Source organism: Polychytrium aggregatum (assembly GCF_025602895.1).
Source record: "Polychytrium aggregatum strain JEL109 chromosome Unknown BJ171scaffold_16, whole genome shotgun sequence".
Lineage (NCBI taxonomy): Eukaryota > Fungi > Chytridiomycota > Chytridiomycetes > Polychytriales > Polychytrium > Polychytrium aggregatum.
In genome coordinates, this window is record NW_026516218.1 from 845,326 (window position 1) to 864,242 (window position 18,917).

At 56.4% G+C, this 18,917-nt stretch overlaps 4 protein-coding genes across 4 annotated transcripts; 1 reads left to right on the plus strand and 3 right to left on the minus strand.

Annotated features, from left to right (window-relative positions):
- Positions 1-1,228: 1,228 nt before the first annotated feature.
- On the plus strand, positions 1,229-2,662 carry BJ171DRAFT_503247 (endochitinase; the record flags this gene model as incomplete). The annotated part of the gene is made up of 1 exon (XM_053110860.1): positions 1,229-2,662. A coding segment is annotated over one exon (1,434 nt), but the record flags the coding sequence as incomplete, so codon positions are not given.
- Positions 2,663-3,131: 469 nt separating this feature from the next.
- On the minus strand, positions 3,132-7,677 carry BJ171DRAFT_598778 (male sterility protein-domain-containing protein; the record flags this gene model as incomplete). Its single annotated transcript, XM_053114869.1, has 11 exons — positions 7,247-7,677; positions 6,945-7,004; positions 6,664-6,836; positions 6,535-6,547; positions 6,335-6,413; positions 6,109-6,258; positions 5,849-6,025; positions 5,444-5,772; positions 3,971-5,313; positions 3,593-3,785; positions 3,132-3,477 (listed from the first exon to the last, which is right to left on the minus strand). The coding sequence occupies exons 1-11, from the start codon at positions 7,621-7,623 to the stop codon at positions 3,132-3,134; spliced, it is 3,240 nt and encodes a 1,079-aa protein (XP_052967294.1). The 5' UTR covers positions 7,624-7,677.
- Positions 7,678-9,644: 1,967 nt separating this feature from the next.
- Positions 9,645-10,802, minus strand: BJ171DRAFT_598779 (uncharacterized protein; the record flags this gene model as incomplete). Its single annotated transcript, XM_053114870.1, has 1 exon — positions 9,645-10,802. One exon carries the CDS (start codon positions 10,800-10,802, stop codon positions 9,645-9,647), a length of 1,158 nt encoding a protein of 385 aa, XP_052967295.1.
- A 5,497-nt stretch (positions 10,803-16,299) lies between these two features.
- Positions 16,300-16,974, minus strand: BJ171DRAFT_503289 (uncharacterized protein; the record flags this gene model as incomplete). The annotated part of the gene is made up of 2 exons (XM_053110861.1): positions 16,601-16,974; positions 16,300-16,494 (listed from the first exon to the last, which is right to left on the minus strand). Exons 1-2 carry the CDS (start codon positions 16,667-16,669, stop codon positions 16,300-16,302), a joined length of 264 nt encoding a protein of 87 aa, XP_052967296.1. The 5' UTR covers positions 16,670-16,974.
- Between the last annotated feature and the right edge of the window lie 1,943 nt (positions 16,975-18,917).

Genomic DNA, 18,917 nt, shown 5'->3' on the forward strand with positions numbered 1-18,917 from the left:
CCAGGCGACCAAGTCCCAAGATTCCCGGGATGGCTTTCTTGCAATACATTCGCCATGTGTCCGATGGAGACATGCTGGATAAACAGCTGTACTCCAGCCTGACCCGGCGACGGCGATTCAAGCAACTCGATCTATTTCGAGCAATTCATCCATGTGTGCCAGGACGGGAAGGGCTGGCTGAACGGAAGACTGGCCGAGTGAGGGACATGGAGCATTGGGGCAGGTCCAAGCCAAAGCGTTCGTCTGGCTGGCGGGGCACCGGTCAAATTTGCACTCCTTGCAAGGAGAGCGGCCCGCACTTTGCTTGCCAGGACAAGTGCAGCTATGTTTGGGCACAAGAGGAAAGCGCTTGTTGGCGGTGGAGTGCTTCTTGGGCTCATGGAACCCGGCTTGCTCGCAGGAGGCCGCTGTGCGTGTCGAGAGCAAGGAGCAGCGGGCGGCTGTTGACAAGCACCGGCCAGAAGAGCCGCGTCTCCAATAGGGGAAGTCCGCGATGTACAAGGCAGGCACAGCAAAGTGCCCACGCTCGCACAGCAGGGCATACTCGTCTGTACTCCAGATCGGCCTGGGCAACAAGCGATCGCCGGCCATGGATATCCCTGTGAGGTCCTGTGCGTCCGCGAAAACGCAAGAGCGATCCGCGTGCCTGGCGGTGGGGGCGGGTGGGCCCGACACAAGACAGCTCCTGGACGGCCGATTTCCCACACGAGGGCGGCTGGTGCAGCGATATAAAGGCTTGCCCCCGAGCGCAACATTCGTAGGGGCAGCACTGTTGCTTCCTCTCGCCATCCTCGCAACCGCTGTCGCCATGAAAATCGCCTTGGCCCACCGCTTGCTTGCCCTCTCCGCGCTGGCCTGTGCCGGCGTCGCTGCCCGCACCTCTCCTTCGGCCACTTGCCAGGAGTGGAGCGCTGCCGGCTCCTATGTCTCTGGCGACTGCGTCGAATATGCCGGCAGCTCCTGGCACTGCGCCACCAGCTACTGCGTTGTTTCGCCCGACAGCCATGGCACCGGATGGGAGCTTGCATCCAGCGGGGATCTGGTCGCCGCTGCTGCAAAAACGACCAAGACAACCAAGACCAAGACAACCAAGACCAAGAATACCAAGACGACCAAGACCAAGAAGACCAAGACCACCAAGACAAAGCCCACCAAGACAACCAAGACAACCACCACGAAGAAAACCACCACCACTACCACCACCCCTGCTCACACCACCACTACAACGACCACCACCACTCCCGCTCGAACCACGACCACCACCACCACCACTCCGGCTCGCACTTCAACCACCACCAAGGCCGCAACCTCGACCACCACGACCACGACCACCCCGGCTCGCACAACGACGACGACGAGCTCGGCCGGCCCCGCCCCGACCGGCACCCTCCCGACCTGCCACCAGGCCTGGGTTGCCGTCTGGACCTACCAGGGCGGCTCCATCGTCAGCTACAACAACGTCGACTTCAAGAACAGCTTCTATGCCAACGCCGGCGACGAGCCCACAAAGTCAAACAACTGGGTCTCGCTCGGCCCGTGCGATCCAAACGGCATGCCCGACGGCCCTGGCCGCGACGGCGTTCCCACCCTCGCCCAGGCCCGCGCCTTCGAGGCCTCCCAGACCAGCTCGGACCTGTTCCAGAAGATCAAGCGCTCGATCGCCACCCTCGACAACTCGGTCGTCGAGCAGGTCGCTCCCGGCAAGGCCTCCAACCCGCCCAACGTCAAGCGCGTCGAGCAGATCATCCCCCAGAGCAAGTGGAACTACTACTTCTCGGTCGCCAACCCGCTGTACACCTACACCGGGTTCCTCCAGGCCGTCGCAAAGTTCACGGCCTTCTGCGGCGACTACTCGGACGGCCGCGACGCCAACGCCATCTGCAAGCGCTCGCTGGCGGCCATGTTCTCGCACTTTGCCCAGGAGACCGGCGGCCACAGCGTCCAGCAGTACGGCATCGCCGAGTGGCTGCAGGCCCTCGTCGCCGTGCGCGAGAACGGCTGTCCCGAGAGTCCCGGCTGCAGCTACAACAACGGCTGCGTCGACCCTGTCTGGAACTACATCTGGACCTGCGGCAAGAACCCCGACGGCTCGTTCATGAACTACTTTGGCCGCGGCGCCAAGCAGCTGACCTACTTCTTCAACTATGCGCCCTTCAGCCAGATCATGTTCAACGGCGACCCGACCGTGCTGCTCAACGACCCCGATCGTGTGGCCACCTCCTGGCTCAACCTGGCCTCGGCCGTGTTCTTCTTTGTCTACCCGCAGCCGCCCAAGCCCTCGATGCTGTTTGTCGTTGACGGCACCTGGGTGCCCAACGCCGACGACATCTCGCGCCAGCTCGGCAACGACTTCCCCACCACCATCCAGATCATCAACAGCGAGTGCCAGGACTCGCCCACCAAGGCCGCCGCCCAGAACCGCATCAACTACTACCGCAACTTTACCGCCGACCTCGGCATCGACATCAGCCACGACAACCTCAAGTGTGCCGGCATGGGTCTCTTCAGCGGCCAGAGCTCGGCCGCGCTGTTCATCTACTGGGACAAGGCCGACTCGCCCTTCACCTGCAAGCTGGTCAACTACCAGACGGCCTTCAACGCCCTGATCGACGACCAGTATGTCTCTTGTGTTGAGCACAAGTGGAACGTGACCCTCAAGTAAACCAAGCGGCAGCAGGCGCCGTGCCGTTCCACTGACGAGCATGCATATGAGCATGCATATGAGCATGTAGATGGGCATGTGGATGGGCATGGCCTGTGGCAGCGACCTGCTGGTGGCCATGGCTCGTGGCAGCGATCTGCCGATGAGCGTCTTCATGGCCCTGCTTGTCTCCCCGGCCCTGCTTCTCTCCCCCCCTAATCCTCCTCCGTAATCGCCTCCGAAACTGTAATAAACGCCGTTCCTATGGACACACATGCTGCTCCGTCCCAGAGCGGCTGCTTGGCCGTGTCTGCCTCCCGCGCTCGCCCAATGAGGCATCCAGGATCTCATCCTCACCACAGACACATGTGCCTGATGGCGCTCGTGTTGGGGGACAGCAATCTCACGACAGCCTCGAGACTCACTCGCTCGACTTCATGGTGCTGTTTGATGGCACTGGGATCAGCACATTGCCGTGGCGCATCGGACATCAGTTGCGGCCAGTGCGGGTGACCACGCTGGTCTCGGGATACTTGATCTTGAAGGACGAAGACGGGTCCAGGGGATCGCCCAAGAAGCGAACGTGGTGCAGATAGCTGAGACACTTCTCGACGACCTCCTCCAGCGAGGGACAGGGAGTCGGGTAGATCGAGCGGGTGTTGGCGTTGTCGATCGTGAAGGACATGTCCATCATGATGTGCATGAGCGGGAACAGGGCGTTGCTCTCGACGGCGGGATGGGAGTGGAATGCCTCTTTGAACTGCTCGCGGGTCTCGAACAGGATCGGCCAGCCATGGTTCCTGACAATCTCAAACAGCCGGGTCTCGGAGAGGACACTGTGGTGAGTGAGTGAGTGAGTGAGTGGGTGAGTGAGTAATCAGAGTCGGAATCCACCATCCACACCACATCGCACACCACATCGCACTTCACACCACATCACACACTCCTCACCTGTGCTCCGAGTCGCTGATGTGGAACACAAACTTGGACAGGGCCTCCTCCGAGCCGGCAATCTCGGCAACCACCTTGGCGACATGGTCGACGGGATCCATGGTCATCGTGACGAGAGTGGCGTGCGAGGGAGCAACACCGAGCTGAATGCATCCCTTGACATATCGCCAGATGTAGTCATCAGAGTTGGACACTGGAGCGATGGAGGGTGTGAAGGCGTCAGTTGATGTCAGTTGGTGGATGAGTGGCACTTGACAATCGAGACCATCGATTCATGGCCAGTCCATGTGACGATTGAGACATCTGCACCACACCACACCACACCACACCACACCACACCACACCACACCACACCACACCACATCACATTCGACTCACCTCCGTACTGGCTGTCGCCGGCAATGACGGCTGGGCGAATGATCGTCGCAGGTACTCCCCTCGATCGTGCCTTGTTGACCAGCTGCTCAGAGACCCACTTGGTCTGGCCATACCCGCCAGAGATGTTCCAGGCCGAGTAGATCTTCTCCTCGAGCGGCTTGTCTGCCTTCTTGGCCATCGGGATCGTGCCGATGGTCGAGATGTAGTGCAGCGGCTTCAGGTGGTGGGTTGTGGCCAGTCTCAGGGCCGTCGCCGTGCCGAGGACGTTGGGTCCCCTGAGTCTGTCATAGTCAAACAGCCAGTGGACCTCGGCGCCATTGTGGACAATCATGTCGGTCTCCTCGCTGATCTCCTTCCATCGCTCGTCCGAGAGTCCCCACTTGTCCTGCGACAGGTTGCCGCACAGTCCAACGAGTCGAGACTTGAGGTTGTGGTCAAGGAAGGCTCTCTGGCTCGGATCGAGGACCAACTTCTGAGCCGTGTTGATGATGCGGTCGATGGCGGCCTGCTCGGTCGGGGCTCGGACCAGGCAGTTGATCTTGGCCCGAGGGAACTTGTGTGCCAGCTCAAAGACCAGGAAGGCACCGAGGAAGCCAGTGGCACCGGTCAGGACGATGCCGCGAGGGTCCTTGGGATAGACAAACGGAGGGAGACCCTCGGCCGTCACACTCGCATCGTCGAGCTTGGCGGCCTCAGCAGCCAGATCAACTGTCGGCGGAATCATCGGTCTGTCGTCGAGGATGTCGACAACCAACTGGGCGACATCAGTCGGTGTCATTCCGTTCGACAGCAAGATCAGCGGCGAGATCTCGACATTGAACTCGTCCTTGATGGCGAGGGCCAGACGGCCGACACTCAGCGAGTCAAAGCCGACGCCGCCGATGTAGTAGTTGCGGCCGTCGAGGGCGGGGTTGTCGATGATCTGGCTTCCAAGTGTGGAGATCTTGGCGGCAGTGCGGGACAGGGGAGTGTTGGCGAGTTTCAAACGAGGGTACTCGACCGACTTGCCGAACTGATCGACATTCTCGGCGATGCGCCTGAGCTTCTTGAGGTCGCGCTTGCCCGAGTCGTTGAAGGGGAACTCGTCGAGCTCGAAGCAGTTGTGGATCGGGAACTTGGCGACGTTCGTCAGCGCAAACATGTCCTCGGTCAGCTGCAGAAGCTCGGCAGGAGTGGGGTTGACCTGAGAGCCGCTTCTGCGGACAAAGAGCATCACGATCTTCTTCTCGGAGGTCTGGATGAAGGCACAGTCCGAGATGACCTTGGACATGTTTTCGTTGGCCAGCTCCTCGAGGGCGTTGAGGTCGACATAGACGCCGTTGACCTTGATCTTCTGGTCGAATCTGGAGTGATGGTGTGGAGTGAGGGAGTGGATGGCGTGAGTATCCGGGATACAGGAGTGGGATGTGTCCTCAGGGTACCGGATGTGCACTCGCCATCAATGAGAGATGCAACACCCAGCCATTGACTCACCTTCCAACCACAGTGAACTGGTTCTCGCCAACCATCTCGACCCAGTCCATGGTGCAGACACGGGGCGAGCCATCCTCAAGGAAGCCGAAGGGTGAGAGTTTGTTGTTTGGATCGGCATTGACAAAGTTGGGGTGGTTCTTGATGGGATGGTCCTTGTCGACGGCAAAGACGAGCACACCAGTCTTCGAGACCTTCTGGTCGACAATGTTGCCCTCCTCGTCAAAGAGGAGACAGCGCACACCGGGTTTGACGAGCTTGTAGACCAGCTTATCAGGAACATCGCTGTTGGCTGGAAGGAATGCCACTGAGAGACCACCCACAAGCAGCGACTGATGATCGAGATGGAGTGAGAAACAGCCTTTGTTCCGGAAAGTCATGTCAACCCAGATTTGGCTCTGCACTTACCTCACTGGATGCATAAGCAAGCTGAAGTTCAGCATTGGGGAAAACCTGTCTCGCACTCTGGACAACACTTGACGGAACGAGCTCGGAGCCGAGGCCGATGATTTTGGCGGCCGCCCACTCCACATCCGAGCGACCGGACTGGGCCATGCTGATGATCATCTTCATGAACGAGGGAGTCTGACCGATGAGAGTGACAGCACAATATCGTTCGTCAGCATCCATATCGTGAACGACTCCTCCGAGGCAGGTTGACAGCTTACCAGGTAGAGGTACCACACGCCATCATCCAGTGTCCGTATGATACTCTTGACCTTGTCGACAGTGTTGTGTGTTGGCTCAGGCATCCATAACGAGCCCTTCAGATTGAGCGTGCCGAGCAGCAAGGTCATTGTTGCCACAAACGATGGCGTCTGACGGCCACAGCGATATCATTGGTTACAAGGCCGAGTGTCGAGCCATCTGGGCTGCAAAGGTCGGCCATCTCACCTGACAGATCCCAGTCCTGATTCCGGCAAGACGGATGGAATTTCGAATTGCGATTCCTCCGGTGTGCGAGAACTTGAAGCTGCATCGATGGATGCGAAACCCAAATGGGATCAGGTCGGGTGCTGAGGCTCCTCCACTGGGATCCAGAGGCGAGAGTTCAAACATTGCAATATGTGATCAACTGTCTCAGGAAGACTCACGACTTGGGGATGCCTGTGGGATCGGCCCCGAGACAAGATGGATCAGCGTCACGGATCGGAAATGCGTCGTCGACACAACATCATCCTCAGCCTTCCTGCTGTGACATCCACTCAGCCTGGCAGGTGTACCTGTTGTTCCGGAGGTGCATTGGATGGTCACAAACTCATCAAGCGGCCCACAGACATCGAGAGACGGGGACGGAATGCTGTCCAGCACCGGGAAGGTGGCGGCATCGATCAGCGTCACACCCTCGGTGCGGCCGGGTTTGGTGTGGTGGTGGAGAATGTACTTGGTCGCATGTCTGTCAGTTGGTGGTGAAGCGAGTGTCAGATCGGGATCGGGCATAGCTGGCCCGATTCAAACCTCGGACCAGCCTGCTCATCCTCACGACAACAGGACAGGGACATGCCTCTCGCACAGGGCCTTGCGGGCTGCAGGAGGCAGGTTGAGGGCAAAGTTGAGTGTTTTCCTGGATGGCAACAAGAGACAGGTGAGACTCGACCCTTGTCATGGAACGGAGCAAGGGTTGGGCATGTGATGTGGGTTGTGAATATCGCCTCGAACAAGCGACAACATCACAACATCACAACATCACAACATCACAACATCACAACATCACAACATCACAACATCACAACATCACAACATCACAACATCACAACATCACAACACCACAACATCACAACATCCCACCAGACCAGCGACACTCACTTGCCCAGCATCCACACGGCGAGCGAGTCGATCACCCAGCTGGCTTCGGCCTCGCAGAAGGTGCCGATGACCTCGTGGTCGTCGTCGTCCCAGCCGGGAAGAGCCTTGAGAGCCTGGGCGACCGAGTACGCCTGCTTCCACACACGGAGATAGCTGAGTCGCTCCGAGGCGCCGCTCTCGTAGGTGTTGATCAGGAGGGAATCGGGTTCGTCGCGGGCAGTGTTGACAAGACACTCGACGGGATGGAGCCAGGGGCCAAAGGGATCGAGCGGAGAAGGGAAGGTTGGCTGCTGGGAGACAGGGGTCTGCGACGAGACATCTCGGTCGCTGGATGGGACGGCGAGTCCCCCAAAGCAACAAGAGATTGCTCTGAGCATGGCGGGGTTGGGTGAGGGAGTCAAGAGACGTTTGGTTCCAAAGACGTGCAGATGAGGTCCAGAGAGTGAGGGAGAGCCAGAGGGCGAAAGCAGAGGGAAGGGAAAGCCGAAAGGAAAGGACAGACGCTTTCCCCCTGTCGGGTTGGCAAGCCAGGAGACGGCCTTGGTGTGGCCGTTCTGCCAGATTGCATCGTGAGTGCTGTTGTGTTCACTGGGCTGCTGAGTCTGCCGATGTGACTCTGTGCTTGGGCGGTGGATCTGGCTGGTTGTCTCCTCGATGCTGTGCTGTTGCCCTGCTCGGCAAGCCTGCTGTTCCAGCACTCGGCTGTTGGACAGTTCACTCAAGCTGACATCGTCAGGCCGTTGGTGAGTGGTTTCTTTGGTGAGCAGCTCTGATTGTGGATATCGTGTCTTGTTCTGTCGAACCACCTCGATGCTCTGTCGGTCGACGCACCCGCAGTCATGCTTCTCCATCAACTGCATTGCGATGGTAAGCTTCTGGACCGTTGTGGAGTGCAGTGTGGGAGCTGCCGATACCGACATTGGCCTTGCATCTCGTCCTGCCATCTCATGAATCGCATCTTGCAGAACGATGGTGAGGGCCACCATGATCTTGCACTCGGGGTGTGGTTTGGGGTTGTGGATAGCGTTGCTGCTCGCCCAGGCTTCGTTCGACTCCCCTCATCCGAGACAGCAGAGCGGATGACATCAGGTTTGGAGAAGACGAGTGTCTGGCAAATGAATACGGGACGACTGCCAGCTCTGATTCACCCGCATCTCGCAAGTTCTTCAACCTCTGCCAGCTGGAATCGGACCGAGACTGGTTGTGCAGATATTTCATTGCTGTGTGTCTATTTCATGGATTCGGGACCATCGAGGACCACAGCAGGTAGGCAAGCTGCTGGACCTGCTCAGTTTCGATCGCACTCCCCCTCGCAGTCGCAACCCTCCCGCACTTGGATCACTTGTTGCTCATGTATCCGCTCCCCGCACTGCCTTCCGAGCATTCGCACTTGGTGCACACCCTGCACTAGCACCCACTCCCACACTCAGTGTAGTCCCACCCTTGCAGTCTCCCCCTGCACCCTCATCACAGCGTAGTATAGTGCCAGCATTTGCCACTCCACCACCCTGACCTCCCTTCGATCCTGCTGTTCCCTTGTGGGAACTGCTTGAAAATGTGTTGACCCGCTTGGTCTCTGACCTTGTGGGCAGCTGAGGCAGCACTAGGCTGCAACAGGAGTAAATAGGCTTGCCTGTGTACTCAACGTGCCGGGGGTACCAACCTGTTGAACCTGATGATTTGTCTTCTTGAATAAAGTTGACTATAGTAACAAATATAATCGAACATCTTCAGCGCTGGCCACGGGATGGATGGAGGGTAGGGTCATCTGATCACGGCGACTCTGGTGGGTGAATGATCAATTGCTCGCCAATGCGAGAGAGTATTCGAGAGACTGGTTGGCTCTGTCGACGATGATGGAGTGGTCAAGCCCTGCTGGCGATACGATGCGATGTGGTGCGACGGCCCGCGCCATGTATGTGGTTGGAAGGGGGGAGGTTTATGTGCCGAGAGGAACTGATCTGGTCGTGGGTCATGTCGGATCGAGGGAAGATGGTCTTGGTGTCGGGGAAGGCTGGTGGCTGGTGGCTTGCTGCCTGCTTTCTTCCTAACGATGAGGCGAGGGATGGTCTGGGTCGTGCTCATCATCTATGGCTGCAGAGCGGGTATCGATGAGTGAATGTTGATAATGGCGTTTTCGAGTCATTCGATGGTTCTGTAAATCAATATGAGCAACGGATGTGGGACAGCACTCTTGTATATTGGATGTATTGAATGTATTGGGTGTATTGGTTGCCAAATACAACATCACTCGGCCATTGCCACAACATCGGAATCACTTTGCGAGCTCACTCTTTGGTATCGCGCTGTCTGGGGTGGGTGTTGGTGCAGTTTGCTCGGCTGCTCTGGCCATAGGCTCGGTGATGATGATATGGCAGTTGGGAATGACAATCGATAATCAGGGCCACTTGCCGAGATACTTGAGGGTGGTGATGGCATCTCTGTTTCCCTGGTCGGCGGACTGTTGCCACCAAAAGATGGCAGAATCAATGTCCTTGGGAACGCCGTCACCTTCATTGCGACACCAACCAACCCAACACTGTCCGTACCGATTTCCCTGTTCAGCCGACTTGCTGAACCACTCGAATGCCTTTCTTCTGTCCTTGGCAACCCCGCGCCCATAGTAGTAGCATCGACCAACCCTCCACTGTCCATATGAGTTGTCTTGTTTGGTCGACTTGCTGTACCACTCAAACGCCCTCACCAAGTCCCGAGATACTCCATCGCCGTAATCGTAACTCATTCCGATCCACACCTGGCTGTCACTATGGCCGTCGTTGGCGAGTTGCTCGAAGGTTCTCGCTGCTCTCGTCTGGTCCTGGGTGGTTCCGAATCCATGAAACAGACACACAGCCATCAAGTGGCTGCAGAGCCAGTCTCGATCAGATCCCGACTGGCACAGTTCGAAGAACTTGTGGGCTGTGGGTGATTCCGACTTGACATTGTTCCACCACTTGACAAGGCACTCGTCCTCCCCGAGCTTGAAGTCATCCGACTGGTTGTCGCGGATGGTCTTGATTCCATTCTGTTTGTCGAGGGGTGTGCCCCGGCCAAGATAGTGCATCCACCCGACCATGTGGGTGGCGATGGGCTTGAGAACCGGGTCGGTGGACTTGCTGCTGACTTCCTGCCAGAACCAAAGGGCGCGGCGGTCGTTCTTGACCATTCCTTCGCCCAGGAATGCGACCCAGGCCATCTGGAAGGACGCTTCGAGGTTGCCCCGTTCGGCGGCGGCCTTGAACAACTGAGCGGCGAGCTTCCACTCATTATGGTCGATCGGGAGACCCTCTGAGACCAACTTGGCAGCATCGAAACAAGCAGAGGGATCACCTTGCTTGGCGCGAGAGACGAGTGAGTCAGGGAGGCGAGTGGCTGAGGAGTAGATGCCATCAAACTTGAACTTGGCAGAACGACTGGACCTGGACGAGGAGCAACTGTCCCTGTTGAGAGTGGCCGAGTCGCTGGCATGAAGGTCGACCGAAGAGGCCTCGATGGTGGAGAGAGGGGGAGGGACAGGGACTTCAGGGTCCGTGGGAACGAAGGCTTGGCTTGCCATATTGGAGCGATACGATGGACAGCGTCGAGTTCAAGTGAGAAGAGATAGGCGACAACGGTGAATGTCGATACCACTTGATGGTGCTCGCTTGGGTCGGAGAAAGCCCTTTTCTCGGAGTGATGAGCGAAAACGGGCGGATACTCGTTTGGATGACGCAACATCACAGGGCGTTTCGGAGGATTGGGTCGGCTGGGGTCGTTGTTGATCTTCCAATCATACACAAGATGCTTTGATTGAGCCCATTGGGCAACATCTCGAATCAATATGCCGTGGCCTTGAAGTGGCTCGAATGAGCCAACCGCTACTGTATTCAGGGGGAAACGGGACACGCTCACCATCCCACATGCCAGCGTAGTATGCGATGGCATGCATAAAGCTCAGCCATAAGAAACGGAACAGATCACTTTGGCAGCCTCCGAGTGAAGACCTCCAGTCGCTCTCCGGTCACCACAATCGACCTGCACACAGTGATCATGCTGTTCTTGGACACATTGAAGATGGTGGCGACCTTGGTACTCTGCGGAGCAGCGAGTAGCATCGCAGTGCAGCGATGCGGAAATCGATGGTACTGCGTTTGGTCGTGACAAGCGATGAGTGGGTGGGTATTCAGGTTCCAGAAATAACATCAGTCCTGTCTCAAAACGAGTGTCCTATTTAGTTTTGAAACGCTCAAGAGATCCTCCCAGTTTGGGTAGTTGTTGAGAATGGCATCGACTGCCTCGTTGACGACAGGGCCTTTGCAGGGCGGCGCTGGTTCATGTCGTCACCGGGCCGCCACATCATCAGCGGGTTGTTCTCGGATGGCAGGGTGCAGTCCGTGAAGTAGTATAGGGGTATATCGGTGACTATACCGTTTTTGAGAGATGATGTAGATGGGGAAAAACGGTATAGGCGTTAGGGTAGGGGTAGACGTGGGGTGGGGGCTGTGGAGGACGGTAGGGTTAGCGTAACCTAACGGAAGACGGGGTAGTCGTAGGGGTACGGCGGGGTAGGGGTAGATGATGTGGTTGGCGGGGGTGGTGGTAGGGGAGGACGGTAGGGTTGGGGTAGTTGGGGTGGATGTGGTAGTGGTGTTAGTGGTGGTAGTTGTGATATTTGTGGTATATGGTGTTTTATTGTGAGGGTTTAGGTTAGGTTAGGTTAGGTTTAGGTTAAGTGTGGTTGTGGTTGTCGTGGTAGTCGTGGTAGTCGTGATAGTCGTGATAGTTGTGGTGTTGTGGTAGTCGTGGTTGCTGTGGTTGCTGTGGTTGCTGTGATAGTAGTGGTAGTCGTGATAGTAGTGGTAGTCGTGATAGTTGTGATCGTCGTGGTAGTCGTGGTAGTCATTGGGTTTGGACGTCCATCGGGTTTGGGGGGAATTCGTCCTCTTTTATATTTCTGTCGTCTGCTTGCGTGTGGCTTGGGTTTGTGTGGTCCGTGTGACTTGTGTTATCGGGGGCACAGTGTGGTAGATACCGTATCTGTTGGGTTCGTTGGAATTTGGTGTGGGATGTCGTCGAATGTGGAATATTGATATATCGTTGTTATTGTGGTTTGTTGATGGTTCCGTGGTATCCGTGCGCAGTTGTGTTTCATGTCTGTTTGTGTGGTGTCCGTTGGGGTTGTGAGAATGGTGTTATCGGTGTGTATGTTCTGGGATGGTGGGTATTGTGGTTCGTGGTGTTGTTTGGTGCTGCGCTATCATCGTGGGCACTCGTCGATGGCAGATCTTTCTGCTTGGTCGAACATGGTGGTGCGTGAGGCTTTCAGGTCGCGTCTACATGGTCGTTGTGGGTTCATGTTGACGCTTGAGGAATAGCATATTGGTCGTACTGTACAGTCAAACCAGAAAGAAACGGGACAGTCACTTCCTGGCATCAGCGACACAGGTCTGCTGATCCGTAGACCCCAGTGGGCAGGTCGTGCGATTGTTTCCCGTCCTGGTTGGCAATCTCTTTGTTTTGGGTGGGTCCGGAAGCACAGTCTTGAATACACCCGGTCGATCTCCTGTGGCGATGATCGACTGGCATACCGAGATCATATTCCTGGCTGCATTGATGTCTCGATCCCACAGCGTATGGCAGCTTGCACAGCTCCGGACAAAGTGTGGTTTCTCGACATCAAGATGCTCGACCTTCTCGAGTCGCTTGGCTTCCCGACAATGTGAGCACACCTGGGATGTGTTGAACTCGTTCACCGAGCACACATGGATCTTGGAGACGGATCGGTCTGGTGGGCCTCTCTGGTGGTGGTGGAACTGCTCAAAGTACTTGGCGAACCTGAGTCTCCTGGGACTGGAAGCATATCCCTTCCCCTGTTTCCAGGATGCATTCCCAAAGGCAATCACCACTTCGGTCTCCCTTGGTGCCTGGTCAATGACTCGCTTGCACATCTCGTGGACGGTGCGCTGTCGCTTGCTGTGGAGATCGAGTCGCTTGAATCGCCGTCGCCGGGTCAGGTTGAAGTACAGCTGTTTGTCCAGCATGTCTCCATCGAACACATGGCGAATGTATCGCAAGAAGGAAGCCAACCCAGGGATCTTGGGACTTGGTGTGGTGCTCATCCATTGCTGCAGACCAAGGATCTTGTGGGTGCTCTGGATCCACTTGGTCGCTTGGGTGGTGCCAGTTCGATGCTGGTACTCCTTGTTGGAGAACGACACGATCTTCTCGTTGGCGCGCTGTGCCTTGGTCACCTTGACACCGTCTTGCTCCTGGATGGATGGTTGACCGGGAGCTCGAATGACAGCGGTGAAGATCGATCCCACACCAGGGTCGATCCCGATCCATGTGGTCCGAGAGTCGTCAATGGGACCGACTCTGGCCTGGATCTTCTTCTCGAGAGTGAGCTTGGGTGTCTTATCGTCCTTGTCTGTGGTTTCTGGTTTGGCATCAGGATCCTTCTTCTTCAGAATCTTGTACCTGAGTGTGGTAATCGAGCACCCGACTCCATCGGTGGTGATCTCGCAACCAAAGAGCTGCTTTCCCTCCTTCCTGGCACCAAAGAGTCTCGGATCCAGCTTGAAGTTGGTCTGCCAGAAGGTCTCTTGCCTTGTGGTGCCATTGACCTTGGTCTTCAGGTCGTCCCACTTGAGTCCAGTGCCAGTCTGGTATCCAAGGATTTCCCACAGTGCTTTGGTGTCGAGCTTGACATACTTGGCTCGGGCATCGCAGAGCGGGACCAAGGTGCACTGTGCTCGAGGGACATTGTGTCGCTTCTTCGTCTGGGCAAGCCGGTCGGTGAGGCGCTTGATCCGCTTCATGTTCACAGCGATCTTCTTGTCCACCTCCTCGTGCTGGGTCTGGAGTGCGTTGTGTTGATCCAACTGCCTGCGTTCGATAGCGCGACACATCTCCTCGTTCAGTCGTCCGCGCTCTCCTTTCAGATCATCGGTATCCCTCACGAGCCTGGGGATGATTCTGTTTCGAATGGTCGCCACGAACAGTGTCTCCTTTCGGTGGGTCAGCCGAGAGACTTCACTGGCCAATACTGGTACGACTTGATACAGGTCCTGCTGGCTTTCGTACCGAAGCTCATACAACTGGTCGGCATGGTGGGCGAAGGATTTTCTCAGATCACCGAGGAGTGTCTTGGAGAGGGGATTCTCCATCAACTTGACACAGTTGTCGACGTGTGTGTGCCGTTTCACACCCTTGGGAGCAACCAGGACCAGATTGCAGAATCGGCGTAGAAGGGACCAATACCGATCGAGAATATGGGTCTCACAGTTGACGGCATAGGCCTTGTCAGCCAAACCAAGGACCTGTGAACCAGTGCCCTTTGGGAGGATTACAGGAGGTAGGGCACACGATCCACTCCATGTACTTCGATACAGCTCATAGGTGTCGAGGAGGTGCTTGTCTTCTTGGATCGTGCCATTCTTGACATCTGTAGCTCCGGTATGCACCATGTTGAAACACTTTCGAACGAACGAAGGGTCACTCGACGACACAGTGGGGATGGTGATGCCCTCGTCCAAGCATCGCCTGAGATGCAGCTCCAGGAGCCGAGATGCTTCGTACTGCACATGGGTCATGGCCCGGACAGTCTCCTCGATCTTGTCGTGCAAGGCGCCGTTCTTGATGATGGCGTCAAGAGTGCACTTGATGATCGAGTACTCGGCCTTGGCATACTCGTTTGGACCACAGTCGGGCTCGGTAGAGCTCCAAAGGGGGTTCTTTTTTGAACACAACGAGCTGCTGCTTCTGGCATGACCCTCTTCCCCACATGTGGTACATACAGGGACTTTTGGTGCAGGCGTCTCGACCACGAGGGCCGGAACGGCGATGTCTTCACTGGACTCGTCTGGAGGGGGTGCTTGGCAAACGGCGCCAAAGGCAGACGCCGAGTCAGAAGGGGGGCCCAACTCGGTTCGGGCCTTGCATTTCTTGGTGAATGGCTTGACGTGGTTGGTCAATCCACAGGCACGACATGATTTGATGACGGGTTTTTTGGCAGCAGGTGCGTCACTGGGTTGTCCAGGATCTGGATTTGGGTCAGGCGGGGATTTTTTCTTGCGGGGAGCCATCTGTCGCGATTTCGACACCCCGCTGGTTCTACCCATAGGCAAGAAAAAACCAAGGGTGATTTTGACGCACTTTTTCGATGGTATGATTCACGCCCAGAAACACATCGCGCGCTCAATCAGCCGTGGGAAGACATCTGGAAGCACCCTCCGAACGGCAGACTCAAACAGGGTCACCATCCCGACTCTGAACCCCTCGGACGCATTCAGCGCTGCTGCCTTCCTGTACTGATGCTTCACAATCCCAAAGAAGTTCTCGATGGGATTGAAGTCGGGCGAGGCAGGTGGGGTGAAGATCACTGACCATCCTCGGTGCTCGATGCAGTCCAGGACAGCCCTTGTCTTGTGCATGCTGACATTGTCCATCACAATCACAGAGTCGTCTGGGAAGCACCCTTCGGTGAGTATCCGTAGAGAGGGAAAATGGATCTCCTGATCCCTGTCTCGTCGACAAAAACAAATCGCCGTCGGGGTCGATGGAGCGGACCCTGGTCCCTGAACTGTGCCACTCGCTCATCCAGTCGCTTGGACTTGTAGAGGTGTGTTGCCCTCTTGTGTGAGAGACCTGCTCGGTGGATGGCAGTGTGGCAGAGTGAGAGCGACACTTTCCTCTGGAGGATGGACTCGAGCTTGCATCGCAACACAGGACCAGTCTGGAACGGGTCCTGTTCAATCAGGGTGCGAATGACTGGACATGCCTGCTCGAAGAAAGTGGATCTGCGAGCCGGGACCCGGGATGGGTCATCCAGCTTGCATCCTCGGTGCCATCGATGGATGGTGCTCTTGGATACACTGAATATGGAGGCGACCTTACGCAGGCTATGGATGAGGGCGTAGCATCGCAATGCGGCGGTGCGAAAGTCGGATGTGTGGCGAATGGTCATGGTCAGCGCGCGATGGTTTTGGGTAACAAAATAATCGATCAATGGTCAAAACCTGGGTGTCCCGTTTTTTATTGGATTGGCTGTAAAATGATGGTCCGGGGTATCGACGTCATGTGGGGGCTGGCCCTGGCCCCATGGCGGGATGAGCACATCCTATAGGAGTGATTCGTGCTGGCGGGTATTGGCGGGTTGGCTTTGGCGGGCTGGGTTTTGGCGGGCTGGGTTTTGGCGGGAATCCTGGCCCATAAATTCGGCTCGTTCTGATGGTGCTGTTTGCTCCCCAGGCAGTTGGGCAGCAGCAAATCTCAAGACCGTAACGTAAGTGCATTTCCTTCCGTGATGATACTCCATGCATGTCCGTGTGTCATGCTGTGCGATGGCTAACATGACTCGGCACCTCCAGTCTGCACGTTCCATTCGCAGAAACCAAAAATGACAATCACAATCATGCTCCTCCTGGCCTTCGTCCTCTGGCCCATTGCCCACTGCCTACTTCATACTGCCTCTTCTACGGCCTATACTATCATTGCCTACATTGCCTATATTACCTATATTGCCTGCTATCTTCCGGCACAAACCATCCTATCCATCGCATTCCGCGATTACTACGCGTCGCACGTCACCATCGACGCCTCAAGACACTCCTGCCCATCCATGGCACATCCGAGACCATTCCTGTCTCTATTGATCCACTCGAGCCTCGCTCGCGACACCAAGACCACCAAGCTCGATACTCTCCCGACTCAAATGGGAACCACTCCTGGAACATGACTCTGTTGATTTGATATGATTTGATAAGCCCTCTGCCGCCGCCCATCACCAACTGGTTCGCCAGTTGAGACCTCCAGCTTTGTCTGGAACCACCGTGGCTCCGGCCACACGCGAGACTGGTTCATTGGTCTTCGCTTCAACGACCATTGTGGTCGGGTTTGAACGCAAATTTGGCGGCGGCAGAGGCGGACCTATGCCCAAATTCACACGGCATACGGACACCATGTATTCAATATTTCGCATGCAATACATTCCAATTGCACTTGCGTTCTTCCCACACTACTTGCGGAACCACTTGAACAGACCCTTCGGTTTGGCTTGTTCTTCGGTGACTCAAGCTTACTCATCGACTGCTGTTCTTGCCACTTCGAAAGCGGCAGTGATGGCTGGTCGAGCTTCGATGTATCTGGCAACCTCGGCTCGGATCTCTCGGGTGTTGAGGTAGATTGGCTGTGGTGGTAGGAGTGTTAGTTGAGGGACTGGAGGAGTGGTGACAAGTGGCTGGACTTACCAGGATGATGACTGGACGGTAGGGTGTTTCAAGGGACAAAATAGCAACCCCGTCGGATGGAGTGAAGACACGTTCCCTCCAATTATCAAAGAGGGAGTGTGGGACCTTGGTGATGTGGATGCCATGGCGGATCCATTGGGGAGCGCTGCGTCGGTCGATTTCGGTCCACTGGGACGATGCATGTGGGTTGGATGCGGCGGTAAAGTTGGAGGGATCTTCGTCGGAGCGAACCCACTCGTCACCGCGACGGACCCAGAGGATTTGATTGCCACCCACGTCGCGAGACAGAATTGAGTTGCCATCGGGCGAGATCGCCACAGAGAACACATAGTCTGTGTGTCCCTCGAGGGTGTGCTTCACCTGGCCTGTGGTGGCATCCCACACCTTGATGGTCTTGTCCTCAGAGCCAGAGGCAATCCACTTGCCATCGGGTGAGATCGCCACAGAGTACACATAGAGTGTGTGTCCCTCGAGGGTGTGCTTTAACTGGCCGGTGGTGGCATCCCACACCTTGATGGTCTTGTCCATAGAACCAGATACAATCCACTTGCTATCGGGTGAGATCGCCACAGAGTTCACACTTCTTGTGTGCCCCTCGAGGGTGTGCTTCACCTGGCCTGTGGTGGCATCCCACACCTTGATGGTCTCGTCCCCAGAGCCAGAGACGATCCACTTGCTATCGGGTGAGATCGCCACGGATCTCACACTGCCTGTGTGCCCCTCGAGGGTGTGCTTCACCTGGCCTGTGGTGGCATCCCACACCTTGATGGTCTCGTCCCCAGAGCCAGAGACGATCCACTTGCTATCGGGTGAGATCGCCACAGAGTTCACACTTCTTGTGTGCCCCTCGAGGGTGTGCTTCAACTGGCCAGTCGTGGCATCCCACACCTTGATGGTCGTGTCCTCAGAGCCAGAGACAATCCACTTGCCATCGGGTGAGATCGCCACGGATCTCACACTGCCTGTGTGCCCCTCGAGGGTGTGCTTCACCTGGCCTGTGGTGGCATCCCACACCTTGATGGTCTTGTCCTCAGAGCCAGAGACAATCCACTTGCCATCGGGTGAGATCGCCACAGAGTTCACACTTCTTGTGTGTCCCTCGAGAGTGTGCTTCAACTGGCCAGTCGTGGAATCCCACACCTTGATGGTCTTGTCCTCAGAGCCAGAGACAATCCACTTGCCATCGGGTGAGATCGCCACAGAGTTCACACTTCTTGTGTGTCCCTCGAGAGTGTGCTTCACCTGGCCTGTGGTGGCATCCCACACCTTGATGGTATTGTTGTCACCAGAGCCAATAATTGACCCGGACCCAGAGACAATCCACTTGCCATCGGGTGAGATCGCCACGGAGAACACAGTATTTGTGTGTCCCTCGAGGGTGTGCTTCAGCTGGCCTGTGGTGGCATCCCACACCTTGACGGTGTTGTCTTTGGAATCATGTGATC